The 26,452-nt window shown below is 35.9% G+C and overlaps 2 protein-coding genes and 2 long non-coding RNA genes across 5 annotated transcripts; all 4 read right to left on the bottom strand.

Moving 5' to 3' along the window:
* LOC109837644 lies at positions 7,757 to 8,909 on the bottom strand. Its single transcript, XR_002246369.1, has 3 exons — positions 8,123 to 8,909; positions 7,980 to 8,042; positions 7,757 to 7,914 (listed from the first exon to the last, which is right to left on the bottom strand). It is a non-coding gene; the product is annotated as an uncharacterized LOC109837644 (long non-coding RNA).
* LOC109838850 (protein FAR1-RELATED SEQUENCE 5-like) lies at positions 9,084 to 10,465 on the bottom strand. The gene is made up of 2 exons (XM_020407280.1): positions 9,217 to 10,465; positions 9,084 to 9,118 (listed from the first exon to the last, which is right to left on the bottom strand). The coding sequence occupies exons 1-2, from the start codon at positions 10,463 to 10,465 to the stop codon at positions 9,084 to 9,086; spliced, it is 1,284 nt and encodes a 427-aa protein (XP_020262869.1).
* On the bottom strand, positions 10,574 to 11,588 carry LOC109837645. Its single transcript, XR_002246370.1, has 2 exons — positions 11,279 to 11,588; positions 10,574 to 10,935 (listed from the first exon to the last, which is right to left on the bottom strand). It is a non-coding gene; the product is annotated as an uncharacterized LOC109837645 (long non-coding RNA).
* On the bottom strand, positions 13,505 to 23,466 carry LOC109837643 (basic leucine zipper and W2 domain-containing protein 1-A-like). Of its 2 annotated transcripts, XM_020405971.1 has the most exons (8): positions 23,303 to 23,466; positions 22,998 to 23,021; positions 20,841 to 20,946; positions 20,169 to 20,237; positions 16,837 to 17,330; positions 15,849 to 16,110; positions 14,575 to 14,783; positions 13,505 to 13,898 (listed from the first exon to the last, which is right to left on the bottom strand). In XM_020405971.1, exons 1-8 carry the CDS (start codon positions 23,305 to 23,307, stop codon positions 13,832 to 13,834), a joined length of 1,236 nt encoding a protein of 411 aa, XP_020261560.1. In that variant the 5' UTR covers positions 23,308 to 23,466; the 3' UTR covers positions 13,505 to 13,831. The 2 variants fall into 2 exon arrangements, with proteins under 2 accessions (XP_020261560.1, XP_020261561.1); XM_020405972.1 differs by lacking the exons at positions 22,998 to 23,021; positions 23,303 to 23,466 and adding an exon at positions 22,252 to 22,280.

The raw sequence follows: 26,452 nt of genomic DNA, 5'->3' as shown, positions 1-26,452 counted from the left end.
CACAAACTCAAACTCAACAATGCTTAAAAGCTTTTAAACACACTTAAACAAAATTTAAACCCTTGTTAAACTTGATTAAAATATTTTCTTGGTTAAACTAAAAAATGAGAGCAAGGGGGTATTTATAGGAACCTAAAACTTCAGCCAAAACCCAAGCAAAAAGACCAAAAACCCATAAACAACCAAAACAGAAAACTAGCTGTTACTGTGCAACGACTCTCTGATAAGTCGACTTATGAGTCGACTTATATGAGTCGACTCAGCAGACAAAAAATCACAACTCCGTTGCATTTCGTGAGTCGACTTATGAGTCGACTCATGAGTCGACTAATTGCACATATCTGAAATACACAGAAAAACTCAACTTTAAACCATCTTTAAAAATATCAAATAAATTCTAAAAATTATGAAACTTTGGAAGATGATTATAGACATGATAATAAACATGTTACAAAAATTGGTTTTCAAAAAGGACCTCCCAAATGAGAAATATCATTATTTTGCAAAATAGTCCAAAATATAAAAATGTGAACACATGAATTTTAACATTTTGGCTAAACCATGTTTTAAAACTTTACAAAATGATTTTGTGGACTTAATGAATGATTGTTAAGTCCATAAACCATAAAAACAATATTTTCTCAAAATTGCATATTCTATGCAATATATTCTCAAAATTGCATATTCTATGCAATATATTCTCAAACAAAATAGAGTATGAAACATATGATTATATATATGAATGTAAATTTGTTTCATATCTATATAGCTAAACCAAAACAGAATAATAAATATGAAATATATAATCTCATATTTATAAACATGAAAACTCAAAACTATATATATATATATATACACACACACACACACACAAGGAAACCAATATAATGTGTGTGTATATATGATTGAGCTTAAAGTACTAACACACATAATATAAACCTAAACTAATGTTACCCAAGCTTGATCTTGATCTTCAATAAGCTTGACTTGGTACACATTACGGATGAAGCTAGAACTTGGATCTTCAATTTGAATTGCATAGGCTTCAACCATTATTCCGCCAACCTCTATTGGATATGATCGTTAAATCGTAATTCCATCCATCCTCCAACATATTGTTTGTCTATAATAAATAACAAAACACAAACACTAGACAAACAATATTAGATGTAAATTATTTGTTAAATCATCATCAAAACAAGAAGGCCAACAAAACGAAGGCGGTAAGTTGTAAGGCGTTAATACAACAGACCATGTAGACCAACCGGAACTCATAATCCTAAATGGATTGAATCCGTCGCTAGATAAACCTAGTCTAACATTCCTGCACTCATTCGCAAACCAAGGAAAAGTTCGATCCACATGCTTCCATGCCTCTGCATCGGCCGGATGTCTGATTTTACCATCTTCTATACGTTCTTCCATGTGCCACCTCATTTGCTTAGCAGTGTCTTTATTCATATACAACCGTTTTAGCCTAGGTATTAAGGGAAAATGACGAAGGACCTTTGCTGGAATCTTCTTTTGCTTAAGCATAGACCCTGTCGTCCCATGTGTTGAATAATTTTTGCGTTGTACCCACAGTGATACTCCACAAATTGGACACTCCTGAAGATCTTTGTTATCCTTATAGTAGAGGATACAATCATTAGGGCATGCGTCGATTTTTTTGTAATCAAATCCTATAACGGAAATAATCTTCTTTGCGTTATCATAATTTTCTGGTATGCTCTCTTTTCCATTTGGAATGACTTTTCTCAGCAACACAGGCAACATATTAAATATTTATATGTCATTCCGCTAAGAGACTTTATACGCAAAATACACAGCATAAATGATAACCTGGTGAACTCGGTGCAACCCTCATACAGATCATTTTCATTGTAGTCTATTAATTTCATTATTTGCATCAGCTCCTCATGATCAGTCATGCCTCCTGCATTTCCTGTAACTTCAACATCCTCAACATCTTCAATTTCATCTATATTAGGAACTGTTAACATATTAGCAAGCATCGTATGTGTATTATCTATCCTCGTATCATCTATTCTCCCATCGAACGTACCGGTGTCCGCCATCAATTCTATTTTTTCAAGACATCCTTCCCCATGAAACGTCCAATATTTGTACTCCTCATAAAATCCTGATATGAAGTATTTCTGTAAATCATTTTTATCCACCAACACCCTATTTTTACACCAACAGCAAGAGACAACGACATCACTATTTAACTTCTGTGGGTCTGCCAAGGCATACTGTATGAATTGATTTATTCCATCCTTATATCCACTATCCCTCCATCTATCAATTCGAGGAATATCGATCCATGATTTGTCGGGAACTATCCTCATATGTATGATATATATATATATATATATATATATATATATATATATATAATTCATTAATAAAATTAAGCATAATTAGGTAATGTGAATTTTTATTAGTAACACATCAAATTAACGGTTGCGTGATATTAACTTTTTTCACGACATCAAGAAAATTCAAATTAAAATAATCTCAGAGGGAAATTTGTCAGAACATAAATTATGTGGGAGTAAAATCTAACGCTCATATTTTTAATAAGACACTTTAACGGCTGTCATAGGAAATGGGCATATCCCATTAGGAATATAGTAGTGTCTACAACTACCTTTATATACTTTATGCATTTTATTTCTTAAAAATTTTGGTAGCACCTACCCGCTGTTCTTCGAGTATACTATACGGATGCTATAATACATATCAATCATCGATAATAGATCGATTATAGATCGATACGCAAAACAACATACACTTATTGTACATGGAGAACAATGCAGTATGTGTTATCGAAATTTTTAAGGAATCAAAATGTATAAATTATAAAAGATAGATGATACACTACTATATTCCTAACCTGTACGAGAAGGGGACTCCTCCCCGGACAGATCTAATAATTATTGCATGTAGATCATGCTCCTAACATAAATCACGTTATTCTCTTTAGATGTAAAAAGTATTTTCACATCCAACTAGAATTGTGTGAGTTTATATCAGAATAGATTCACATCCAACATTATTAGACGGGAAACTAGGGGTAACGACTTCCGATTCATAAAATCATGATATATAACACAATACAATCTCGATATATCTACCTAAATTGAATGCATCAATTACAGTAGAATCATTTATCATAACAATCAATGTTTAATTAGAGTATTAGATTTATGGTAATATAATCATGATTGCATTAGTATTATTTAAGGATAAAGTCGGCCAGTTTACTTTGAATTGTATTAAAATGATAATAAACTAAAGTTAATTTAGTTAGGATGATAGACTAAAGTCATATAATATTATTAGCATTAGGCTTATTCTTATTGAATCTCTTTATAGTAATATTTATTATGGTTAATATTATTAGCATTAGGCTTATTCTTATTGAATCTCTTTATAGTAATATTTATTATGGTTAGTTAGGACCATTAATGGCTAAAGTTAAGTTATCAAAAGTTTTGACATTTAAAAAAATGATGGTACTTAAAGTTAAGTTATTTTGTTAATCATATTAAGTTTAAAGTTAGTTTAATTACGGTTCTAGACTTAGGATAATGTAATTTAGTTTAATTATTGTTCTAGACTTAGGGTAATGTAGTTAGGTTTAGTATTAGAATTATTTTAGATAGTTATCTCATTAAGTTAGGATTAGAGTTATATATATTTAAATAAATTACTTAGATTTAGGATTAAGATCAAATTTGAGTAAAAGTTAGTTGAAAAAGACCGGTCATTAGTACTAATTGATTAATTTTGTTTAGTTATGTTATTAAATTAGGAATAGTCTAACTAAAGTTTGATTACTACTATTATATATGGGATTAGGTTAAAAAAGGATAATTACAGTTAGGGTTACTATTAGAATCGTATTTGGTAGATTAATTTAATTACGTTATTAATGTTAGGATTAAAGTAGATTATTGAGTTATTAATGTTAAGATTAAAGTAGATTATTGAGTTATTAAAGTTAGGATTAAAGTTATTAAAGTTAAATTAATTAATTTGAGATAGAAAATGCTAAATTTTGGATAGATAAGCTTATTTGGCTAGATTTGATGAAAATTACAGTTAAGGTTAGGGTTACCAAACTTCAAGTAGGCTTAATTACGATTATATGCTTAAGATAATGATATTGGGGTTATGTTGAAGATCAATTTGGGTAGATCAATGTAATTAAGTTTAAATTAGGTTTTTCATTTTACAATTTCTCAAAAAGGTGTATTTCATAACCCATAAAATTGCAATAAATACTAAAATACTAGAAAAATACTTAAAGATAATACATTGAGTGACTGTTGCAGCGGTGAAGTCACGGCGGCGGTGGCGGTGATGGCCAAAGGACGTGAAGCGACAAACCCTCCTGCTGGAGACAGCGGCGGCGAAGGCGGAAGACGACGAAACCATGCCTGACGCAAATCGCGACTGATACAACGTGGAGGCACGGCTAAAGACGCACGCAGCCGACTTTGGTTTCTACTGTGTTAAAAAAAAGGGCTGGTAAAAACGAATATATAACCAACATCGCTGATGGGCTACCCATCAGCGATGTTCATATCCCGTCAGCAATGTTGCATCGCTGACGGTATCGAAAAAATTTATGACAGCAACATCTCTGACGGTTAATACCGTCAGTGATGTAAACATCGCTGACGGCATTGCCTCGTTAGTGATGTTGCCGTCAGCGAAACCTATTTTTCCACTAGTAATGTATCATCAATGAATAGAAAGTTTGGTGGATGGTTCACTTAAGTTGACATAAGTTTTTCTATGTGTGTGTGTGTGTGTGTATAAGAAATATGGGTATGCTTGGTATCAAGCACAAATTTTGTGCTTGGTAGTGATGTGACACAATCTCCTCTACTCATTCAAATGAGGGATCACATTCACATGGGTTGAGGAGTACATGGGGATATGCAACCATTTGAATAAGTAAAGGAGATTTATAGAGAGAGAGAGAGAGAGAGAGAGAGAGAGAGAGAGAGAAGTTTTCGGCTGCGAAATTTTTTCGCACTGTTCCTGTGCGAAAATGAGTTCTGGCCTTTGGATTTCCGTCAGCACCAATAGCCGTTGGATCTGCTTCCCTAATTCCCAAGAGACATAAAAGAACCTGTCTCACCCAAAAAAAAAAGAACCCACCCCTCCGACCCCAGAGCCAGGTCCCTCTCTTCCCGTCATCGAGCTCCGCCGACGCCTTATCGCCGTTGAGCCCAGAACCCAAACCCTCTCCTTTCCGACGAACCCTGGTCCCTATCTTCTCGCCGTCGAGCTCCACAGAACCCAAACCCTCTCCCTCCCTAGATCCTGGTCCCTCTCTTCTCGCCGTCGCCTTCTAGCCGTCGATAGCCAGGTCCCGCTTTGTCGCCATCGAGCTCCTCCTCCGCCTTCAACCTCCTCCTCCGCGATCTGCCCTTCAACCTAGGTTGGACCTCTTTCAATTTTCAGGTGCGTTTTTTGATTTCTTGCTTGATTTAGGGCTTTTTGATGTGGGTTGTTGATGTTAGATGCGATTACTTTCTAGGTTGTTGTTTGTGAAAGTGAGTAGATTTGGGGAAACTTCAACCCCAACTTTTTAATTTTAATTTATTTTACTCATTTTTAATTTTGATATATAGCTTGGCTTGACACTGTATTTAGATTTAAGCTTCAAAGATGCCTTTTTAATTTTAATTTGTTTGTTGTTTTTTGAACTCTTCTTTACGTGGAGCTCTCTTCGTAATTGCAGGTTTGAAGACTGTTGTTTGGACAGAGCTACAAAACCGGGTTCCATCTTTGTTAGAAACAGATTTCATCTTGTTTGAATCAGGTAGAAATCGAGTCTGCTTCGATTTTACTCATTTTTAATTTTGACTGTCAACTATAACAACATATTTCTTCTTGTTATGGAGACACTCAGTGCCTTCTTACATAGCACAGTTTGCGTTGCTGACCGATGAGGAGGATTAAATAGCACAGTGGTTAAATTTCTGCTCAAATTTCTGATTCATTTGTATATAGAGTGACATTGGTTATTGGTACATGGTGAATAAGGCGAGGAAAATGAAAATAAAACCACAAAAAAGTCCTTAATTAAGGGTCATTTTAGCATGTTCCTGATGTTATGTTATTAGCGCCCTGTTGATATTATTGTGAATAATCATTGTTTTGTGCATGTATCAGCTTCTCAGTTATAGTTGAGATTGTTAGCTTTCTCCAGTTTGTGCATGTATCAGTTTCCTTGTTGTTAGTCAAACCGAAATGTCTCTCTGATCTGGATGAATGCAGACCTGGCTATAACTTCATATGGATGCACATATTCTAATTTCCTCTTTAATCTCATTGCTCCTCATCCACTTCCACATTCACTTTTCAAGTTATCTCTCTTTCTTTTCTTTTCTTTTCTTTTTATCTTGGCACATATCATAATTCATAATTGTTCATCATTCTGCTTGTTCAGACGAAGCAGTCGAGCGTGACGCCACAAGTTTCAAGAGCCGGGTCAACTGAAGAAGTGCGGGAAAAGAGAAAGCTTTTTCTTGATATTATGGATTTGTTGAAGCTTGTTGTATTTGCTCTTTTATTTGGTATTTTTTTGGATTTGTATTTGGTATTTTTATTGGATTTGTGCTAAGTAGGGTGTAAGAATGTATTATTGGATTTGTTGAAGTGTATGTTCTCTGCATGTGTTTTAAATACAACCCAGGTTTATGTTGAAGTGTATGTTCTCTGTTCTCTGCATGTGTACTAAATGCAACCCAGGTTTATGTTGAAGTGTATGTTCTCTGTTCTCTGCATGTGTACTAAATGCAACCCAGGTTTATGTTGAAGTGTATGTTCTCTGTTCTCTGCATGTGTACTAAATGCAACCCAGGTTTATGTTGAAGTGTTATGTTCTCTGCATGCGGATGAGTACTATATTACTCTGTCAGTGCACATAAATCTGTACCGAATTTCGTTTATAAAACTTGAGTATCTAGGAAACTTAGGTGCTCTTTTCTTCAAGGAAACAGGTCACCTCATGACCACAAAGATTTCAACAGAAACAACATTTTGAGCGCATTAGTTTATCAACTACCATCCAACAACTACAGCCATGATTCATAAATTAATAAAGCTCGACATCCAGAAATAGACCACAAAGATTTCAACAGAAACAACATTTTGAGCGCATTAGTTTATCAACTACCATCCAACAACTACAGCCATAATTCATAAATTAATAAAGCTCGACATCCAGAAATAGACCACAAAGATTTCAACAGAAACAACATTTTGAGCGCATTAGTTTATCAACTACCATCCAACAACTACAGCCATGATTCATAAATTAATAAAGCTCGACATCCAGAAATAGACCACAAAGATTTCAACAGAAACAACATTTTGAGCGCATTAGTTTATCAACTACCATCCAACAACTACAGCCATGATTCATAAATTAATAAAGCTCGACATCCAGAAATAGACCACAAAGATTTCAACAGAAACAACATTTTGAGCACAAAGATTTCCAGCAACAATAGTACATTTCAACAACAAGACCAAGAATAATTTTCAGCAACAATAATTTCCAGCAAAGATTTCCAGCAATATGAAATTCCAGCAACAATAATTTTGGCACCTGCAAATGAAATTCCAACATTTCAACAGAGATTTCCAAAATTCCAACATTCCAACATTCCAAAATTTCCAACATTTCAACAAAGATTTCCAGCAACAATAATTTTGTCACCTGCAAATGAAATTCCAAGAACAATAGTACATTTCAAGTCTAAATTTCCAAGTAGCTTCTATTACAGAATAAACTCAAAACCATATATGTTTCTTAGGAGGCACACCAAACAACTCAAAACAAAAGTACATTTCAAGTCTAAATTTCCAGGTAGCTTCCCATTTCTGCACAGAAACTTGGCGATTAGGGTGGGGGGGAATATAAAGGAAATGAAGCTTATATTTCTCACCAATAGTGATATGATTTGCTCCGCCAACCTTGATCAAACTTCAAACAATAGTTAGAACTTCATCTGTATTAAAAAAATTAAAATATCACGTTATATTAAAAAAAGGGCAATGTACAAGTTATTCGGTATGTATTAATCATTACCTTCCTCAAAGGAATCTTCTAAATCATCATTGGCTTCATCAATATTATCTTGTTCCATTGAATCACTAAAAAAATTTATGATAGCAAGACATATTAAAGATCATTGCACCAACTTAAGAAAATGTTTAAAAAAATAATAGCATTAGTATTACTAAAACAAATGATACACTATCTTGACAACTTTAGAGGGCAATTTCTTGTATCATGATTTTGTCCTCGCATTCCACACAAATTGCATTTCCTAGGCCGGCATTTACGGATCTCCCTCGATGGCTTTAACCTCTTCCCTTTAGGCCTTCCTTTTGTTCTTGCTTGACTTGGTTCATAAACTATATCTTCAGAACACTCCGCATTCATATAATGTCCTTCCACATCTTGTCCAATTTCTTCATCATTGACGAGTTTCAAACGTTGCACCTTATTAATAGCATCCATCATCATTTCACGCATTAATTCATATGCATCATTAGAAGATAGCCCCTCTTCGACCATTTCATTAGCTAAGCAATTTAGTTCACTAAAACGAGAAGCAAAATTAATTGTGGCATTATCTCCAATAATATTACCATCTCTAAAAACAACTCTTTTTCTAACATTTTGGCACCATCTTCTTAGAATATTTTACTCCGGTAACTCACTATGATTGGTAATTTTAAGATATGCCAAGATATGTCGGCACGGAATGCCCTTGAATTCAAACATGAGACACGAACAACGGACCATTTTAGTTGTTTTGCAATATATAATATGTCTCAATCTTTCATCATCACCACAAAAATTCAATTGGAAAGTACTTTCTCTTTTTCTTTCTTTTACAAGCTCAATGTTATACATTAAGCTAGGTTGAAGCTCGTCTTGAAAAATATAAAAGATTTTTTTTGTGTAGATTTGGGCCATTTGTTTTTCCATTGACCACAAAGTCTTCAATTTTGGCTTTTTCTCCACTGTGCAATGATCTTCTTTAAGCTCCCCCTCTCTTTGTCTCGCCAAGACCCTCTGAAAGATGGTCACGAAATCATGAAGTGAATTCTTCCTTGATACATGCATTTTTAGCAATGCATTCATCCCTTCACTTCTTTGACTGCTAGACATACCGGCCCAAAAGTGTTTTTTATGATAAACCGGAGCCCATTTTTCACGAATTTCATAGATATCCTTTAGCCAATCATGCGTTTCCAATCCATTTTTCTTAAGAATTGAAACCCAATTCTCTTCAAAAGAGCTAGCAGTCTCGGAGTCCCAAATAATTTCTTTGAAAGATTTCATAAATTCTGTACTATAAGCCCATTTACCCAACTTCTCCGGGACTTTGTCCAAGATATGCCAAATGCAAAACCTGTGCCGAATTTCTGGAAAAACTGTTTCAATTGCCTTGCATATGCCAAGACATTGATCTGTAATCATGCCCGAAGGAGGATGACCCATTGCTTCAATCCATTTGTTAAACAACCATACAAAAGACTTCGCCTCTTCGTTTGGGATCAAGCCACATCCTAAAAAAACACTTTGCCAATGGTGATTTATGCCTACAAACGGCACAAATACCAAGCCATATTGATTTGTGTTATGCGTGGCATCGAAGGAGACAACATCGCCAAAGTGTTGATAATTCATTCTAGCAATGCCATCCACCCAAAAACAATGAGTTAAGCGCTTCTCTTCATCAACTTCATAAACATAATAAAATGAAGGATTCTTCTCTTGTTCCGACTTGAAATGATCCAACATCATTTGTGCATCATGACCGCGCCTCTCCTCTCTCAAATCTCTTTCATAATTTCTCACATCGGTCTCAATGCATCCAATTCTATGAAAACCTCCGCTAGAGTTTTCAAAGAAGGCCATTTGCTTGTTTGTTGGAATGTTCACCTCTCCAAACTGCTTTATCAATGTCTTCTTCGCACTTGTTACCTCACGGTTTCCCCTTAGAAAATGTGTTCTACTCGGCGAAGTAATTGTATGATTATGTTCTTCCACGAACTTGTAGACACTCCATATGCCATTGTTTTTGTCTAATTTCAAGCGAATCAAGGCCTTACAATTTGTTCTAATTGTACCACATCGTCGAAAATCCAACGATTTGCTCTTTAACACTCCTTCTTTCGAACAAACATAACTTTTGCAAATTAACTCTCTATCCTTCCCATAATTTGTTGTGCTATTACGGATATCAAAACCTCCGGCCTTTCCGTAATTTCTGTAGAATTTTTCAGCGTCTTCTAAATTGCCGAAAGTCATTCCTATTTTTGATTTTAAGTGCTCATCAACAATTGGCACAACTAAGTTATCTAACTGAGAGAATTGTTCATCAACAACATGGGAGCAACTATCTTCAGTTTCCATTGGATCAAACATCAAGCACAAACCATCAAAGAATAATTTTTACCTACAAGAACAAACATCAAGAACAAACATCAAGCACAAACCATCAAAGACAACCATGCACAAAAATAAACAAATGAATCCATAGATTATATATAAATCATCTTAAGAGGACAGTCAAAAAAATCACAAGAACAAACATGCTTATATATATATTTGCAGCTAACGGTAATAATGCTAAACAGTAAACACTATGATGCGCATTTGAATGTGTATACTAGTGTAGCTTAACGCATTTGAATGTGTATAAATCAACAAATATAAACCAAAGAGATCAAAACAATCCATGCAAGCACGGACATAGTACTTGTCGGACATAAAGTAAAACAACAACCATAACTTTTTTGTTTTGCATTGGTTTGATATAAGTAACTTGCATACCCTCTCAATCGGGAGAGAAAGGAGCCAAAAATCTTCCTGAAGCTCGTTTCCTGAAATGTAAAAATTCCCGTCTTCACTAGCACGTTTTAGTAGCAGAGAGAAAAATGAGTCTTTAGTTTCAACTTTTTTATCTAATTTAATTTCCATCCAACCAAATAATTAAAAGCAAAAACCTCCAAAGTTATTGATTTTGTAGAATTCTGATAGCTACAATGGTCTCGGATTTGATTTTGGACTGAGTGGTCCAAAATTTAAAATTAAAAAAAACTTTCTAAGGAAACAGCTCCTTAATGTATATATTGCCTGATTAGAATTTAATTAACTGAAAAATAATTAAAGGACGAAGTTAATTAACTGATTCGAATTGAAGGCACCAAAACATTAAAAACGCACCTGAAAATTGAAAGAGGTCCAACCTAGGTTGAAGGGCAGATCGCGGAGGAGGAGGTTGAAGGCGGAGGAGGAGCTCGACGGCGACAAAGCGGGACCTGGCTATCGATGGCGAGAAGGCGACGGCGAGAAGAGAGGGACCAGGATCTAGGGAGGGAGAGGGTTTGGGTTCTGCGGAGCTCGACGGCGAGAAGAGAGGGACCAGGGTTCGTCGGAAGGGAGAGGGTTTGGGTTCTGGGCTCAACGGCGATAAGGCGTCGGCGGAGCTCGATGACGGGAAGAGAGGGACCTGGCTCTGGGGTCGGAGGGGTGGGTTCTTTTTTTTTTGGGTGAGACGGGTTCTTTTATAAACTGTAGTTACTAGAATAAGAAATTGAAAAACACTAAGGGGCTGTTTGTTTGCTTTATTTTGAGATGGAAAGGGGGTGAAAACCTGTCAAAATGTCAGATTTTGGCAGGTTTTCACCCAAAAAAAAAAACAACCAAACAGCCCCTAATAGTGAAGCTGCTGTTTATGTGGAGGGAAGGACAATGTAGGGGGTTATTCATTGGTGTAAATTGGTGTAAATTGGGATAAATTGTTCCAATAGGGTAATTTTACCCAATGGAATAATTTGAGTGGGATAAAGTGAGGTAAAATGGGGGTAATGGGACAAAATGGGGTAATTGGTTGCTGCTCCATGTGGTATAATCGGTATTCCCAATCTCTCTGAAACCAGAAATTATCCTTTAATAATTTAATGGAATAAAAACCAATGGAGGAGATGCTTCTCTTTTTCCTCATCTCTTCTTCCTTCGTTTTATCGTTGGGAAACGAAACCGATATGCTGTCACTCCAAACTCTCAAGAATCAAATATCCAACGATCCTTCAGGGGCTCTAATCTCATGGAACAACACCAACCATTTCTGCAACTGGGCTGGAGTCTCGTGCGGCAGAATACATCACCTTCAAAGGGTCACTGCCTTGGACCTCAGCGGGCACCGCTCGCGCCTTATCGGATCCGAACCCATTAATCTCGTCACAAAGAAATCTGAGGCGATCGGTTCTTCGACCGGCGGCGATGATTCTAAATCCGACATTAGTAAACCCCAACACCGCGCCTCCCCAACTGCGCCCTCGTCGCATTCCAGATCCGCCGCTGCTGTCCATGATCCTCCTCCTCTTCACCACGCCCTCTGGCTCCCCCAAGGCCCAGACCGAACAGCCCGCCGACCAGCTCGAACTCCAGCCCTCCGACCAGCTCGAACTCCACCCTCGCCAGATCTGATCACCGCCATGTCCTCCTCCGCCCTCGCGAATTTTTCTGGATCGGAGAACGGAATGAGGGTAAATTGGTTCCCCTCTTTTGTTCCAGCAGGCAAAATGGGGTAATTTGGGGCTTGGGGGCTGAGGAATGTAATATGGTTGGTGTAATTTAGGAAAAAGTGGAGTATTTGTCCCTAATTATCCCCAACAAACCAATAACACCACAAAGATTACATCAGTTCCAAATACCCCAATGAATAACACCAAACATTGTTGTTCCAAAAATTATCTCATTATCCCAAAAATTACCCCAATGAATAACCCCAACTAAGAGTTTATATATTGGTCTTTTGTTGTTCCCTTTTCTGCAGTAGCTGTTTTTTCTGTGGACGTACAAAAGGTTCAGTTGGAATGGTGACTAATATGTCATATATGATACAATGAGATACTGATATCGTCTTATCTTTTCATTCTATGGCCGGGCATAAGAAGAGCTTTGATAAACCCGGGCATTAGGCCGATGGAAGTAGTTGGCTCGGATTGTATGATCCCATCCGTTTCTCTTTTAAAAAAAATAATAATAGAATAAGAAATTCAAAAGTACAGGGGCTATTATTTCATGCCATCAATGGTACTATGATTATAAACAAAAAGTTAACACCCAAAATTTAAAGGATACTAAAAAATAACTAAATTTAAATTTAACAAGGGTAGGAGAACTAAGTTGAAAAAAAAAAGTATAAAGGATCAATTTGAACATGAAGAGCCCGTGCGAGGACCAAATTGGCATTTTAGCCTAATTTGTAGCAATGACAAAGTGTTCATCCCAAATTTTTAAAATCAGCAAAGTACAAAATATGAAGATTTGGAGATAAGCTATTGGTATTCCCCTTAGATGATGGCTATACATGCTGCGGAGCCACCATATTGTAACCTTTCCCAGAGCCAAGGCACAAAAAGTACAAACCGTATGCAAAGTTGCTAACCATAAAACACATTCTCCCATCTCAGAATTTGATGCGGAATAGTAAGCCAGTTTGCGGTAAGCATACGACTAAAAGCACCCAACACACAATTCATAGGCCAACCCAAATCAACACTTTCAGTAAGCCAAACTGGTTTTGGTAGTGCATATCGACCTGGGATCTAAAGCAAATGATGCTTTAGTGTAAGACCCATGTGTCACCATGTGTTTCGTTACATAATGCTAACGCTACAAAAGAAACAATGGCCATGAAATTTATTAGTGTTACAAATTTAAAAGAAATATATCCCCTTAAATCAACACTAGATGCAACAGCCTATGCATTCATTCTTCTTCTTCGGCTTCCTCAAGCCAGTTAACAAATGGCTCCAGTGCTTTCACAAAAGTTTGCTGCCACATCAACATTAATATCCGAGATGAAGTTAAGCAAAAAAAATAGTAAATGCAATAACCAAAAATTAAAATAAAATTAGTAATGGTACTTGTCCTGTACAATAATTATGATATTCAACGTTTATAATAGGGTAAATTGCACATAACCCTCATCTATACTTTGACATTGATTTATCACCTCCCTCAAGTCATTTACTGCAACCACCCAACCCAACCCCCCCCCCCCAGTTAACCTCCACCGTAATGATGTTTACATTTCCGTCTGTATGTAACATGCAAGAGCAACTTGTACTTAAAATTGTGACAGACGTGACATGCAAGAACTTGCACTTAAAATTGTGTTAAATATGCACCTATAGTTAACAAAGTTAACCCCACTTAACGATGTTTACTTCTCCATCTATGTCGTTTAGGTTGCGACTTAAATAGTATTTGCAACTATAATGTAACTGCAACTGTAGAGTTGTATCGAAATAAACAGTTGCCACTAGACAAAAATGATTCAATTACATGCAAACTGCAGATGCAAGCCCTCCAGTTGTAAGCTACCAAGGGTCAACTAAATTGTTTACCAAATGTCACCTCAATTGTTGTCTTTCGTATTTTCTTGCTTCAAAAGTGGGGAAAAAAGCATTTACAATATGTAGAAGGGACCAAAGTATATTATTGCATACCTGCCCTTTGGATTTGCACCTTTCCGGAACCAAAGAAGAATGGTATCCTCAGCAAGCACATCTTGATCATATAAAGACCTGATGATCTCTGGGAATAACTTCATTAGTTTTGCATCCTCATAGCACTGGATCTGGACTTTGTACATGAGTTCAAGTTCGAGCTTTCCGCTTGTACAGAATGCATTCAAAAGTTTGGCCCATGTTTTTACCTGTGAGTGACGGAGGGAAGATGCACAAAGTACAAACAATGTATTTATAAACATGATAATTAATGTGAAACTGAATACTTATTTAGTGATTTCTCAATTTTCTATTGGGCATAACATCATAAGCTCCCTATTGATGACAAAACAATATTGTCCTTAGACACAGATGAAAAAGAATTGTTGGAGATTATTAGAGGTTGATAATGAATTAAACAAGAGCTCAACAATGAAATATGACCGAGGACAAGTATTGACAGTACAGAAAAGCCTCTATAAGCAATAATCCTAACTTGGCCAAATTTTAGTGAGAAAGGATACCAAATAAAAGAATTATTAACAAAAATGATTCTGAAATAGAGAGAATAAGGTATAATGAATTATCCCGAAACACAAGATATACATCAATGTCTAGTAGCCAGTATTTAGCAAAAGAAAATTTCAGTTGATAAACAATTTTCAGTTGGCACTTCGCAACAATAGTTTTATCACAAAATTCACAATAAAGAAATGTAGCTCTGTCTCTAGCACTGAATAAGAAGATCCGCCTCAGATGACAAAAGCAAGTGGATTTATGATTTTCATTCACTTGACTGGTTGAATTAATTTTATGCTTAATAAAAGTTTATAACCCATACAGAAAGTCTATAACCTGTACAGAACTGATAGTCTCTTTTCAAACTAGATTGGTTGCATGAGTTAAAAGTAATGGCCAAGGAAAGTAGGAATACCTAATTGCAACCATCAATGTTTAGTAGAGATCCCTCTACTGCTCAAGTTATATTGACCACCAACTTATTAAAGAGGAACTGTCAGGTCGACGTCCAGTTTCCAAAAAAAATTAAAAGCTAAGTCAATTCTTCGTAGCAGTTTTCTTGTCTGAGATGCCACTCCTACGGACTGTACATTGATGGGGATGTTACAGGTGGAATAGGTGTAGCTCTCTATGATACTTAACAAGTTTTCATACACAACCATCAAGAAACTGCTGAATGCTGTATATATTTACCAAGTTCAAACAATTTTTTCAACTATTTACTTTTAAAGAGGAAGAAGGCAAAATGGTTATACCTGGCGTAACGCAGAATTTGCATTTTGCTGTTGATTCTTCCCAGACCACTGAACTGCATCCATTAGCACATCCCATACAATGCGTACTACCTCAATATCAGGAATTTTGGTGTCTTTCACCCGTTGCTTGACAGTCTCTATGACTTCAGCTATATCAGTCCCTTCTGCAATTTGGGTTGTCAATGCTGATGTCATCTCCTTCAGCTTGGCCTCAAAAATTTTCTTCTCATTGTACTCAACAAGAGCTACCAATCCTTCTTTGCTGCATGGACAAATTTGAAGATCAATGTTAACACAAAAGCATATATTAACTAAAAGAATTCTTTTCAATCTCATTTAACACAACCCTGAAACTTAGGTATTGGGAACCAAGCGCAAACATTCTAAGACCAATGTTGCTTGCAAATTAGAATTGTTCAGATTCAAGCACACAATTTATCAAAAGACCCAAAACAAAAGTATTCAATGCGTTTGTAAGTGTTTCTTTATAGCAAATGTGCATAAGTAAATATATACTCATGAAATGTATTCAAATGTGTTCACCCCCGAAATTTAGGGTTTGTCAATGCTCATTAATTTCTTCATTTTCCTTGAAATTGAGATAGAACAATAAAATGACAAATATTGAATTTTGTAGTGTTATCAGTCATAATACAAAGCCTCCATATATAAGAAATTAAATTCTTATTATAGCATTGATATTATGTCACCCATGGGTGAATTTGAAGGAATAATAATTGCCACAACAGAAGTAAACATTGACATTGTGACCATTACCAAATAAGTGGATGACAATTTAATTAAAGTTATATCCTCTCAAAAATATCAATATGATGATAAAAGAAAAGGTTTTTTCCCTCCAAAATATCTGAAATGAATGAATTCCACTTTTAGGTGTCAAGGATTACAACATGATCTCCTGTTGCTGCAACAAGTTCATTATTGCACCAACCATGGGATCACTTTATAATGATATGAAGGAGCTCACGTGAAATGCTCAGAGAAACCTTGAGCAGAGCGCTTTGCACTTGGGAAGAAGTCGAGGAGATTATCCTCCATTTTCCCTCGCTTAAGAAGCGATATAAGATCATCCACACTGTTATCAATCAAATATTCCCTGAAGAAATCAGTGATGAATGAAAGGACTAGCCCCTTGGCAACAAGATTATCCTTGAGCAACGGCTGCATGACTGTTTCTGGTGGAAGCCCAGATAGTTTCTGGGAGAATGAAAGCGCTGTAAAAATGGCAAGCTTCTTTCTCTCATCCTCCTCAAAGATCTCCAAGCACTGCAAGAATTTACGCGTAACATTTTCGAGGTTCTTAATCAAGAAGGGCCTTCTGCGAAGGATTTTCTGTATATACAGAACAGATGGCAAAATAGCTTCACGCTTCGATTCACAGTCTATTACAGAATAAGAATGCCTTTCCCCTTCATCAGGCTTTGTTGTACCTGGTTGAGTACGACCTCCAGTGAAGACAACCTGTAAGTTTAAATACGTTGAATCAGTTTATAGCAAAGGAATTTTAGATATTCCAAATGAAAGCTAATAAACACAACAATCCGCGACTTTGACAAGCGCAATGTTTTAAAAAAGCCCCCGTCTAGCCCACTTAGGCGTACATTATCTTGCCTGCCTACCTAGCACCTAGCATGTAGGCGGTACCTACACTGCCCAACTAGGCTTTGGGAGCACCTAGGGGAGCATGGTTTGCCTACATGGACTGCAACCTTTAGGCATTGATCGTGATTTCCTCCATTACCGCCTCCATCCTAAAACCTCCTCCAACTATGAACACCTCCTCTACCTCACCCGACCTTCAGCAAGACCTCCTCCGCCACCACTTAAGAAATCTACCTAGGTATCAGTGCAACGCCTAAGCTTTCAATAATACTGGCATTGACTATCATAAATTGTAATTAAAAACTAAAAAAAATGAAAACACCTAGGTTCAACCTTTAGGCATTGATCGTGATTTCCTCCATTACCGCCTCCGTCCTAAAACCTCCCCCAACTATGAACACCTCCTCTACCTCACCCGACCTTCAGCAAGACCTCCTCCGCCACCACTTAAGAAATCTACCTAGGTATCAGTGCAACGCCTAAGCTTTCAATAATACTAGCATTGACTATCATAAATTGTAATTAAAAACTAAAAAAATGAAAACACCTAGGTTCCGCCTAGGCTCTAGGTGTCGGGTCCAACGCCTAGGCCACCTAGTGCTTTCTATAACCTTGGTCTAAGTATAATTAAGATATAACACTAGAGATCTTTCTGGTGACACTAAACCAAGTATATCCAACATTAATAAAAGACTAGAAACGATGAAATATTCTAACAAATGTAATAAAATTAATAAATCCCACGGTAAGAAAGGTGCCTTGTTCTCCAAGACAAATATCCTTAAACGAAACTCCCCTTCAAATTACCGATGCAATATTTCAAGAACAAAAGCTTCAACTTCAGTCTGCCCCAACTTATCTCATTTTCTTTCAGTATTATGAGAATTCAAGAAGCTTGCACATTGACAAAGCATATGCTTACTATCTTTCTATAATAGGCTAATTAAAATAATACCAAAAACTCATCAAAAGAAAATGGCAATAAAAAAAACACAAATGCAGAATTGGCAGAATATTTGTCAGTGTTTGAAATGGGATTTTAACTTGGATTAATAACAAGTTCAGTAAGGTCATGTTCTTCAGACAGATACACTGTCCATTGCTGGTGATAGATGTACATGAAGGATTCAAGGAAAATATGATCTTTCGACGTTTAACACCTTATGTGGCTCATAAATCATCAGAATCGCTATAAAGAAAAGCGCACCCACTCATAAATTTACCCAAAGGTCCCTATTTGGTTAATTGCTGGTTACAAGTTACTAGATATATTAGTATGTATCCCAACATGTCTAGTAATGAATTCATTATTTACAATACCTAGATCCTATGTTTAGTTATGAACACCGCTGAAGTTTGATAGCTGATCAACACATATTCTCTCCACCTCTGTGTCATTAACTTCATAGAAGCAGTTGAACAAGCTGTTCATGAAGTTCATATGCCTAGATTTAGTCAACATTAGCCCAATGAACTTTATAAACAGAACTTCATTTGGTATAAAGTGATCTCTTCACCATATTATGAAACGCAGACATTAGTCCATGTGATGCATGCAAGATTCTCCCAGAATCATGTCTTCGAAGTTGTAGACAACCATTCTTTAACAACTTAATGTATTATAGTTTGACATTGGGGCATATATTTGCTTAGAGTAGACTAAAATCCAAAAGGTATAATGTCTTTCAGGACTCGAGGCACCAAACAATATGTACATATTAGGACGAATGGAATAATAAGAATCAGATAACAGACAAGCATAAGACCAATATTCCATAAAACCCATCTTAGATGATACTTTAGGAAACAGAAAAATCTTCAGCAAGACACATCACACAAGCAAAGTAATTTGATTGCGACTTTCTGGAAGAAGGCAACAACAAAATCTGCAGCAAAGTGTTGCCAAGCTCTGCCAGGGACTCAAGATATCAATGCCACTTACTGTACCAATGCATATTTATGAAAGTTTACATAAAGTTGTTTGAAAGATTAGCCATTTCTTATTTCTGCTGGTAGTTCATACTTCATACGTGTCGTTTTGCATGCATGAATGGGAGGGAATGGAATGCTCGTTTCCACTTCTCATTCATGCGTACCAAACATAATATCTTTTTAGAAGCTAGAATGCTCATTCCCACTTTTTTTTGGGAATGGACATTCCCAATGAGATGGTAGAGAATAGGCATTCTCACTTAAGTGAGAAAGGAAAAACTAATTTAAATATCGAATGTGTCACGATTGCTTAATAATTAACCATACTAAAAAGAAAAAGGATTTTCGTTCCTACTTCATCCTCTAATCGCACCCAAACGTGAGAATGAAAATGAGCATTCTATTCTCGCACTCATTCCATTCCAATTCTTGCTTCATTCAATTCTCACTTAATCAGGTTCCCACATACCAAACGAGGCGTTATAGATAATACAACAATTGAGTACATCATAGGAAGACCTAAAACAAAATGGTCTCGATATGGTCCTCAGAAAGAATAACCATATGGCAGGAATCAGACTGCTAGTTCCTCTATGTTGAGTTAATGGCTACTAAAATAATTGAATATCAATAGCAAAATAAATAAAAGACTAAGATGGAAAATAACATTTTTTACACAAGTATATGCATGTCGGATGTGGAAGGACACATAGCAACCATAATACATGCAACTTCATAGCAAAAAGGTAAGATTTATCAAGGTACCTCAAAAAAGGTGTCGCCGTACCGTGAGAAGTTTAAATCTGAAGATTCAAGACTTTTGGCTACAAGTTCCTACAGAAGGACAGTAGTTACATATACTAATCAACAAGTCAACTGGTAAATCTATCTATATTGTGTAACAATGAAAATAATACAAATTTATAATATAATAGCTTAACCAAACATTCAAAGAACATGCCTTGTAACAAATTAATTATATATGAGAAAATCATATTTAGCAAAGAATGTTGTACTTGATTCCCTTATGCCTCAACCATACAATGAATTTTACAGGGTTCGCACTTGGCAGATATATCACAAAAAGATCATTTTAGTTTGATTTTGAAACAACTGGGCAAATGATTTTAAGCCCTTGGTTTATGATGGAACTTGAAGTCCCAGAATCTTCAGTCAAAAAAAAACACAAACATTCATGGTTATCTCCTTCTGTCGAAGAATTCCCCAACATCTTCTATAAAAAAGATAAATTAATTAGAACGTAGAAAGTTTGAAAGACATTTAATATCAACGTCCAAATGCACTTAAGAAAAAGACGTATTCACATCTAGCTGAAACAACTAAGTTTGATTTGCTCCGCATCTAATTTCAATTTTAAAAATAGTGCATGAGGATGAATATGAGGAACACTAGAGCCAATATTTTGACAAGCAATACCAAATCACCAGCATTATCCAGATATATCTGAACTACTGCATCTGCAAAAGCTGAAGGGTCCAAAGGAGCTGCTATATTCCGTTTGCGGGTCTTGATCCGCGTGCCACTACATTATCAGAAAAACAGGGGGTCATTATTATAGTATCCCATAAGTAACCAACAAGCATTTATTAAGGCAAGTCTTCAATTAAAAAACATATAAGTTAGATCAGCACAGATTTTGCATGTTGTACAGACAATCAGAAATGTATAGATGTCAGTATTCAGACAAACATATAATACAAAATACCATATCAATTTATTTGTTTAAATAATTAAAATAGACCGGGAAAGGCTCAGGAAGTTATTATTTTCTCTGAAAGGTTACATCTATAAAATGCAAGTAAATCTATAAGCTGTATACCAAGATCATAAAAATTTATACATTATAAACTTATAACACTGCTAATGTTTCTTACTTAGTGCTGAAGATAATTTCACTTTCTGAAACATTTTCCAGGAATCAAATAAGAAATGCTTTACTGATAGTTCAGAAAATAAATACAACGTACAAGCACCTAGATCACTAAACTCACATATCATTGAAACCCATATCAGGATTTATCAGTTCCATTGTTGTTTATTATGTTTTCTTAGTGTGCTACACTAGTTACTGGCTAACCTTAAAAGATAAATCTGGTTCATGATGTCACACTTCCTCATCAAATATAGATCCTTAAGGTCAGAGATTCAAGGTGCGGATGCCTACCACCAGTTACATATTTGAGTTCACACACAATGATTAATAATGGTACATCAAATGTTATAACAAAGATCTTCCCACAGAGAAACAGAAACTCAAAACTACATCACAATTTCAGAGGCACAAAATTTCAAAAGAAATATCAGAAAGAATTCTCTCTCCCATCTTCTAACTTTTCCAAGTAATATAGAAATTAACAAACACCCCCCAAACTCACCCCCACAAAGATAAAAAAACATCCTCAGTTGGTGATTTGTAGAATGCCATAAGAAAGCCAAAAAGAACATTCTCTGCTGAAAATTTTGTAGTAAAAAAGTTAATTTTATCAAGTTCACATCAATTCTCAAATCTCAACTCTAATTTTTTAACTAAAATTATACAATAAAAACACTATCACAAAATAAAATACATTTGGCTGGTTAATCTCATAGATAAACATACAAGAAATATGTGTAAACTGTAAAGACAGTGCATTTCGAACCAAGCTATCTATGAAGACAATGAATGATAATTAGTGGCACAAGCTAACGTGGTCGGAATGAAAACATAGAACATAAGAAAGAACGAAAAGAACCAATCTGAGACTAAGCCAAAAAATATGAATTCAACTGATACCAAATAACAACATTAAATTGAAGCTAGTACATAGATGAGTAACTACAGACTAACCGAAGTGTCTTTGAGTTAAATAGGATTTTGGTTGTCTTCGATCCTCACAGCTATGGCAGTGAGAGCATTATGGACAATAAAAAAGGACAAAAGCAGAACACTGTCATGTCAACATATATTCATAAATAATTAAAATATTTAACTTTGCATTTCAATTTAGTTTTCTATAAATTCCTGGTCGACTCACTATGAATTACGAAGTTGAAGCAAAATGAAATAACAGGACATTCATTTTGGTCTGTTTGGGAGATCACTAAGGAAAGGAAAGGAAGGTTAAACTTTTCATTCCCTTCCCTTCCCCTCCTTTACCCCCTAATTTGGGGGGTAAGATTTTAGTGCAAAATTTCCCTAACTTCCCCTCCCCTACCCTCCTAATAGAACTCCCAAACAAGATTAAATCCAAATTTCCCTCCCCCTCTCTACCCTCCATCCAAACCGGCTATAAGGGAAGGCAAGGAAGGTTAAACTTTTCTTTCCCTTCCCTTCCCCTCCTTTACCCCCCAATTTGGGGCGTAAGATTTCAGTGCAAAATTTCCCTAACTTCCCCTCCTCTACCCTCCTAATACAACTCCCGAACAAGGTTAAATCCAAATTCCCTCCTCCACCCTCCATCCAAACACACCATTATAATCAAAATTACATGACCTAAAAAAACATATAATCAACAAATGATCGGCATATCTTTCGTAATTACATCTCAGAAGAAATAACAGGATATTAATTGTAATCAAAATTTACATGCTTACCCGAGAGTGGGCTTCTCCTTCGAGCTGCACAATCAACACAAAGGAAAAAAAAAAACAAAACAAAAACAAATCAGTCAAGATCAACCTCAAACACTAAAACAACTCCAGGATCCACGATAATCAGCGCAGATCTCGATCGAATTACACGGTTCGAGTATTTTCTTCGCCCTTTTACGCTCAAAGAATAGATATTTACAATGAAAAAAGCAGATCATTTACTTTCGATAAATCAAATCGACGATGATCTGATCACAAAATGATAGGGGAAAAAATAAACCAAAAGGTTGAAAACTAAAGGGTGTTACCTCATAAAAAGTTCGAGAGGAATCGGGGCGACGAGAGAACGGAGGAGAGAGCGAGAGGCGGGTGGCGGCCTTTTTTAGGGCTTAGAGCAAGGGCAGCAATCTCGTAGTAGGGAGCTTTTGTTGCAGTGCTTTCAAGCACGGGTACATTTAGGACTCTTTAGGAGCTTCCTACTAGCCCAAATTTTTCAATAAACTCGAGCTTAAATATTATTTAAAAAATTTATTCTTTTATCTTTAACATTTTATAAATATATTTTAAAATAATAAATTTAATAAAAAAAAATATTTTTTAGTAGGTCCTCACCATTTAGGAGCTCTCGAGTACTTCACAAATTTGTGGAGCTCTTAGGAGCTCCATGGTGGGTCCAACCGTCAACCAGAACTTGGGAGTCTTCTTCGAAGCTTGTTGGAGCATGTTAGGAGCTTTTCCTTACTACATCATTCTTAAGAGCCTCATTGGGAGGCTACTGTACTTGCTCTTACAAATAGAAAAGAGGGAAGAAGAAGATGATAATTTTCGGGGTGGAAATGCAATTATATAATTCATTTGGGTCCTTATACATGGTTTTTTCTATTTAGTACCTTACATCTTTCATATTCTGAAATTATTTCCTCAAATCATTTAAAATGGCTATTTTTCATCCCAATTCTTAATTTATTTGGAAACTAGGCCCTCCAATCAATAACTTAAAACAACTTACTCGAATAGCAATTTCAATAATGAGGTAATAAAATCCCTTTAATTACCACTTCTACTCTTATTAATTGAAAGGACTAATTTCACCTAAGAGGGTCTAGCCGAGTAGGTAAACTACCTACGAATAGCACTTTAAAGTCTCTGGTTCGACTTTTTTGCGGAGCGGAGCACTCACAAAAATTTAAGTTGCTGAAATACTCGAGTCCATGTGTGCCCATGAAGGTCCCCTCTCTGCAAAAGGGCTTATATACTCTATAACACTTATTTAAAATATATGAGATTTTTGAGGACTTGTTTAAGAACAAATCCAACCAGAACCTCTCCTATTCACACCATTGAGTTTTATTGTGTCATCTCATGCACTAGTGTGCACACCGTGCAAAGCACGTCCCCTATTTTTTTATTTCCGCTACACGGATGATGAAGATATGCAATTTACAAAAGCCTAAACTTGAAAATATATGTTTAATTCCATTGAAAATAAATATATGTTTAATCTTGGATAGACATCTTGCTCTGATTTTTCTCTCCAAAGAAAAATGTTTAATGAAAATATGCAAATATTACCTCTGTCGAGTGATAGTTAGTAAGCAAAGGATTAGCTTGTTTTTAGTGATATTTTATATTTATGCAAACCAGTTCTGAAGAGATTTACCATTTATGTATATGTAACTTGTTCTTTTTGTTTCTAATAAATTTTTAGTGACATAAACCTGCAAAAAGAAAAAAGGCTCTTTTTGTTTGTTCGTTTGTTTTTTACTAAGTTTTTAAGCCACGGGCAAATGCATGAGAATAGAACACAAGATATAAATTTTGAATTTTAATTTAGACATAAAAATAAATATGCTAGAGAAGATGATAGATATCTCCAATGTGACAGCCTTTCCGTCTCCAAGTGACACGTTGCACTCCCATCTAGTGTCTATCATGACTTTGAAGACTCATAAAAACCACTATTGTGGTGGGTTTTCTAATATTTATTTATTCGTTCGATAACCTTTACAGTTCCCTATCTCGGTATCTGCAAATGGCATGTGAGTATCCATTCTCAATGTTTATCTCTAGATAATGCTTATCTTTAGTGGGTCATAAAATCCACACTACTAAAAAAACATATAAACTAACATCAAAGTTTTAACTAATCTCATGCTGCGTGTTACACACTTAAAGTTCATTCTAGAATCTGAAAGCGCATGTAAACTAAAGAAATTATGAAAATCGCTCTTTAAGAAGTGGTCATTAGAAACCATTGTATGCAATCGAGACGGTTGAGAGGTTCTCATATGACTTCCTCGATTTTAGATTCGATATTTAGACTAGGTTATTTAAAAAAAGTGAAAGAAAAAGAAAGGTCATTAGATTGACTAATAGAGAAACCATTATTTCTAGACAAAGTTAAAAGGCAATGCAAAATTAAATGACACCATTAAGATAGCTTTATTCTCGGCGACTTGCTAGCCATGTTTATTGTAGTGGGTCCAGTCTAAGATAAGACCCACATGAGGTCCACATGAATTAAAATTCTATTCATGAGAAACCTGTAATTTTTTTGGTGCTACAGTAAACCGTGAATAATAACCCGAGAGAAAAAGTGGGGAGAGAGAGAAAATGTGAGATTCCGGATAGCTCGGTTATCCGATTGTAGTGATTCAAAAGCCTTGATCTTCAAAACGACGACGTCGTCGAGGGTACAATGTTGGTTTCTCCGCGAGTGTTGGAGATTTCCGGTGAGGTGGGTTTTAGGGTTTTGATACCTTAGAGGTAACACTATATCTTTCTTTTGCGATTTAATCCTCAAGTTCAAATGTAACTTGGAGGGATTGTACTCTTGATTCATAGTGAAATATTTCTCTCTGGATTGTCAAGTGGACGTAGGCACGATTTACCGAACCACATTAAATCTTGGTGTTTGCTTGCTTGTGATATTTTCATTGGTGTCATTATTCGTTTAGTGTTTAATTCCACAGATTAATCTCCATTAAATCCTTAACAAGTGGTATCATAGCCCTGATTCAAAGCATACTTCGAGATGGAAAAGATGGAGAGTTTTGGCACAATTATGAAATTGGATGGTTCTGAAAAGATGACTGATAAAGAATGGGAGAACAACACAAGAAGGCAATTGATTATGTTCGGATGTGGATCGACGTTATTGTATTTCATCATGTATCGGGTGAGACTAATGTGAAGTCTTTTTAGAAGAAGCTTGAGGATCTCTACGAGCAAAAGACCATGAGAAACAATGCGTTTATTATGAGGCGGTTGGTGAACTTAAAATTCCAAGAAGGAAGCAATATAGCAGGGCACTTGAACGAGTTCAATAGTTTGATTAATCAGTTAGCTACCATGAAGATGACTATCGATGATGAACTATAGGCTTTATTGCTATTCGGTTATTTGCCAGATAGTTGGAAGACACTAGTTATGACAGTCAACAACGCAACTCCAGATGG

Source organism: Asparagus officinalis, chromosome 4 (assembly GCF_001876935.1).
Source record: "Asparagus officinalis chromosome 4, Aspof.V1, whole genome shotgun sequence".
NCBI classification, from domain to species: domain Eukaryota; kingdom Viridiplantae; phylum Streptophyta; class Magnoliopsida; order Asparagales; family Asparagaceae; genus Asparagus; species Asparagus officinalis.
Note: the sequence above shows the minus strand (reverse complement) of the source record. Positions and strands in the feature narration are given on the sequence as shown.

What these genes read in the sequence shown, in the direction of transcription:
- LOC109838850 (XM_020407280.1), bottom strand. Translation starts at nt 10,465, where the DNA reads ATGGAAACTGAAGATAGTTGCTCCCATGTTGTTGATGAACAATTCTCT. An exon ending in TAAAAAACACTTTTGGGCCG is followed by an intron (nt 9,119 to 9,216) that starts GTATGTCTAGCA and finishes ACCATCTTTCAG; the next exon opens with AGGGTCTTGGCGAGACAAAG.
- LOC109837643 (XM_020405971.1), bottom strand. An exon ending in TGGATAATGCTGGTGATTTG is followed by an intron (nt 20,238 to 20,840) that starts GTATTGCTTGTC and finishes GTCCTTCTGTAG; the next exon opens with GAACTTGTAGCCAAAAGTCT. An exon ending in ACGGCGACACCTTTTTTGAG is followed by an intron (nt 17,331 to 20,168) that starts GTACCTTGATAA and finishes TTAAACTTACAG; the next exon opens with GTTGTCTTCACTGGAGGTCG.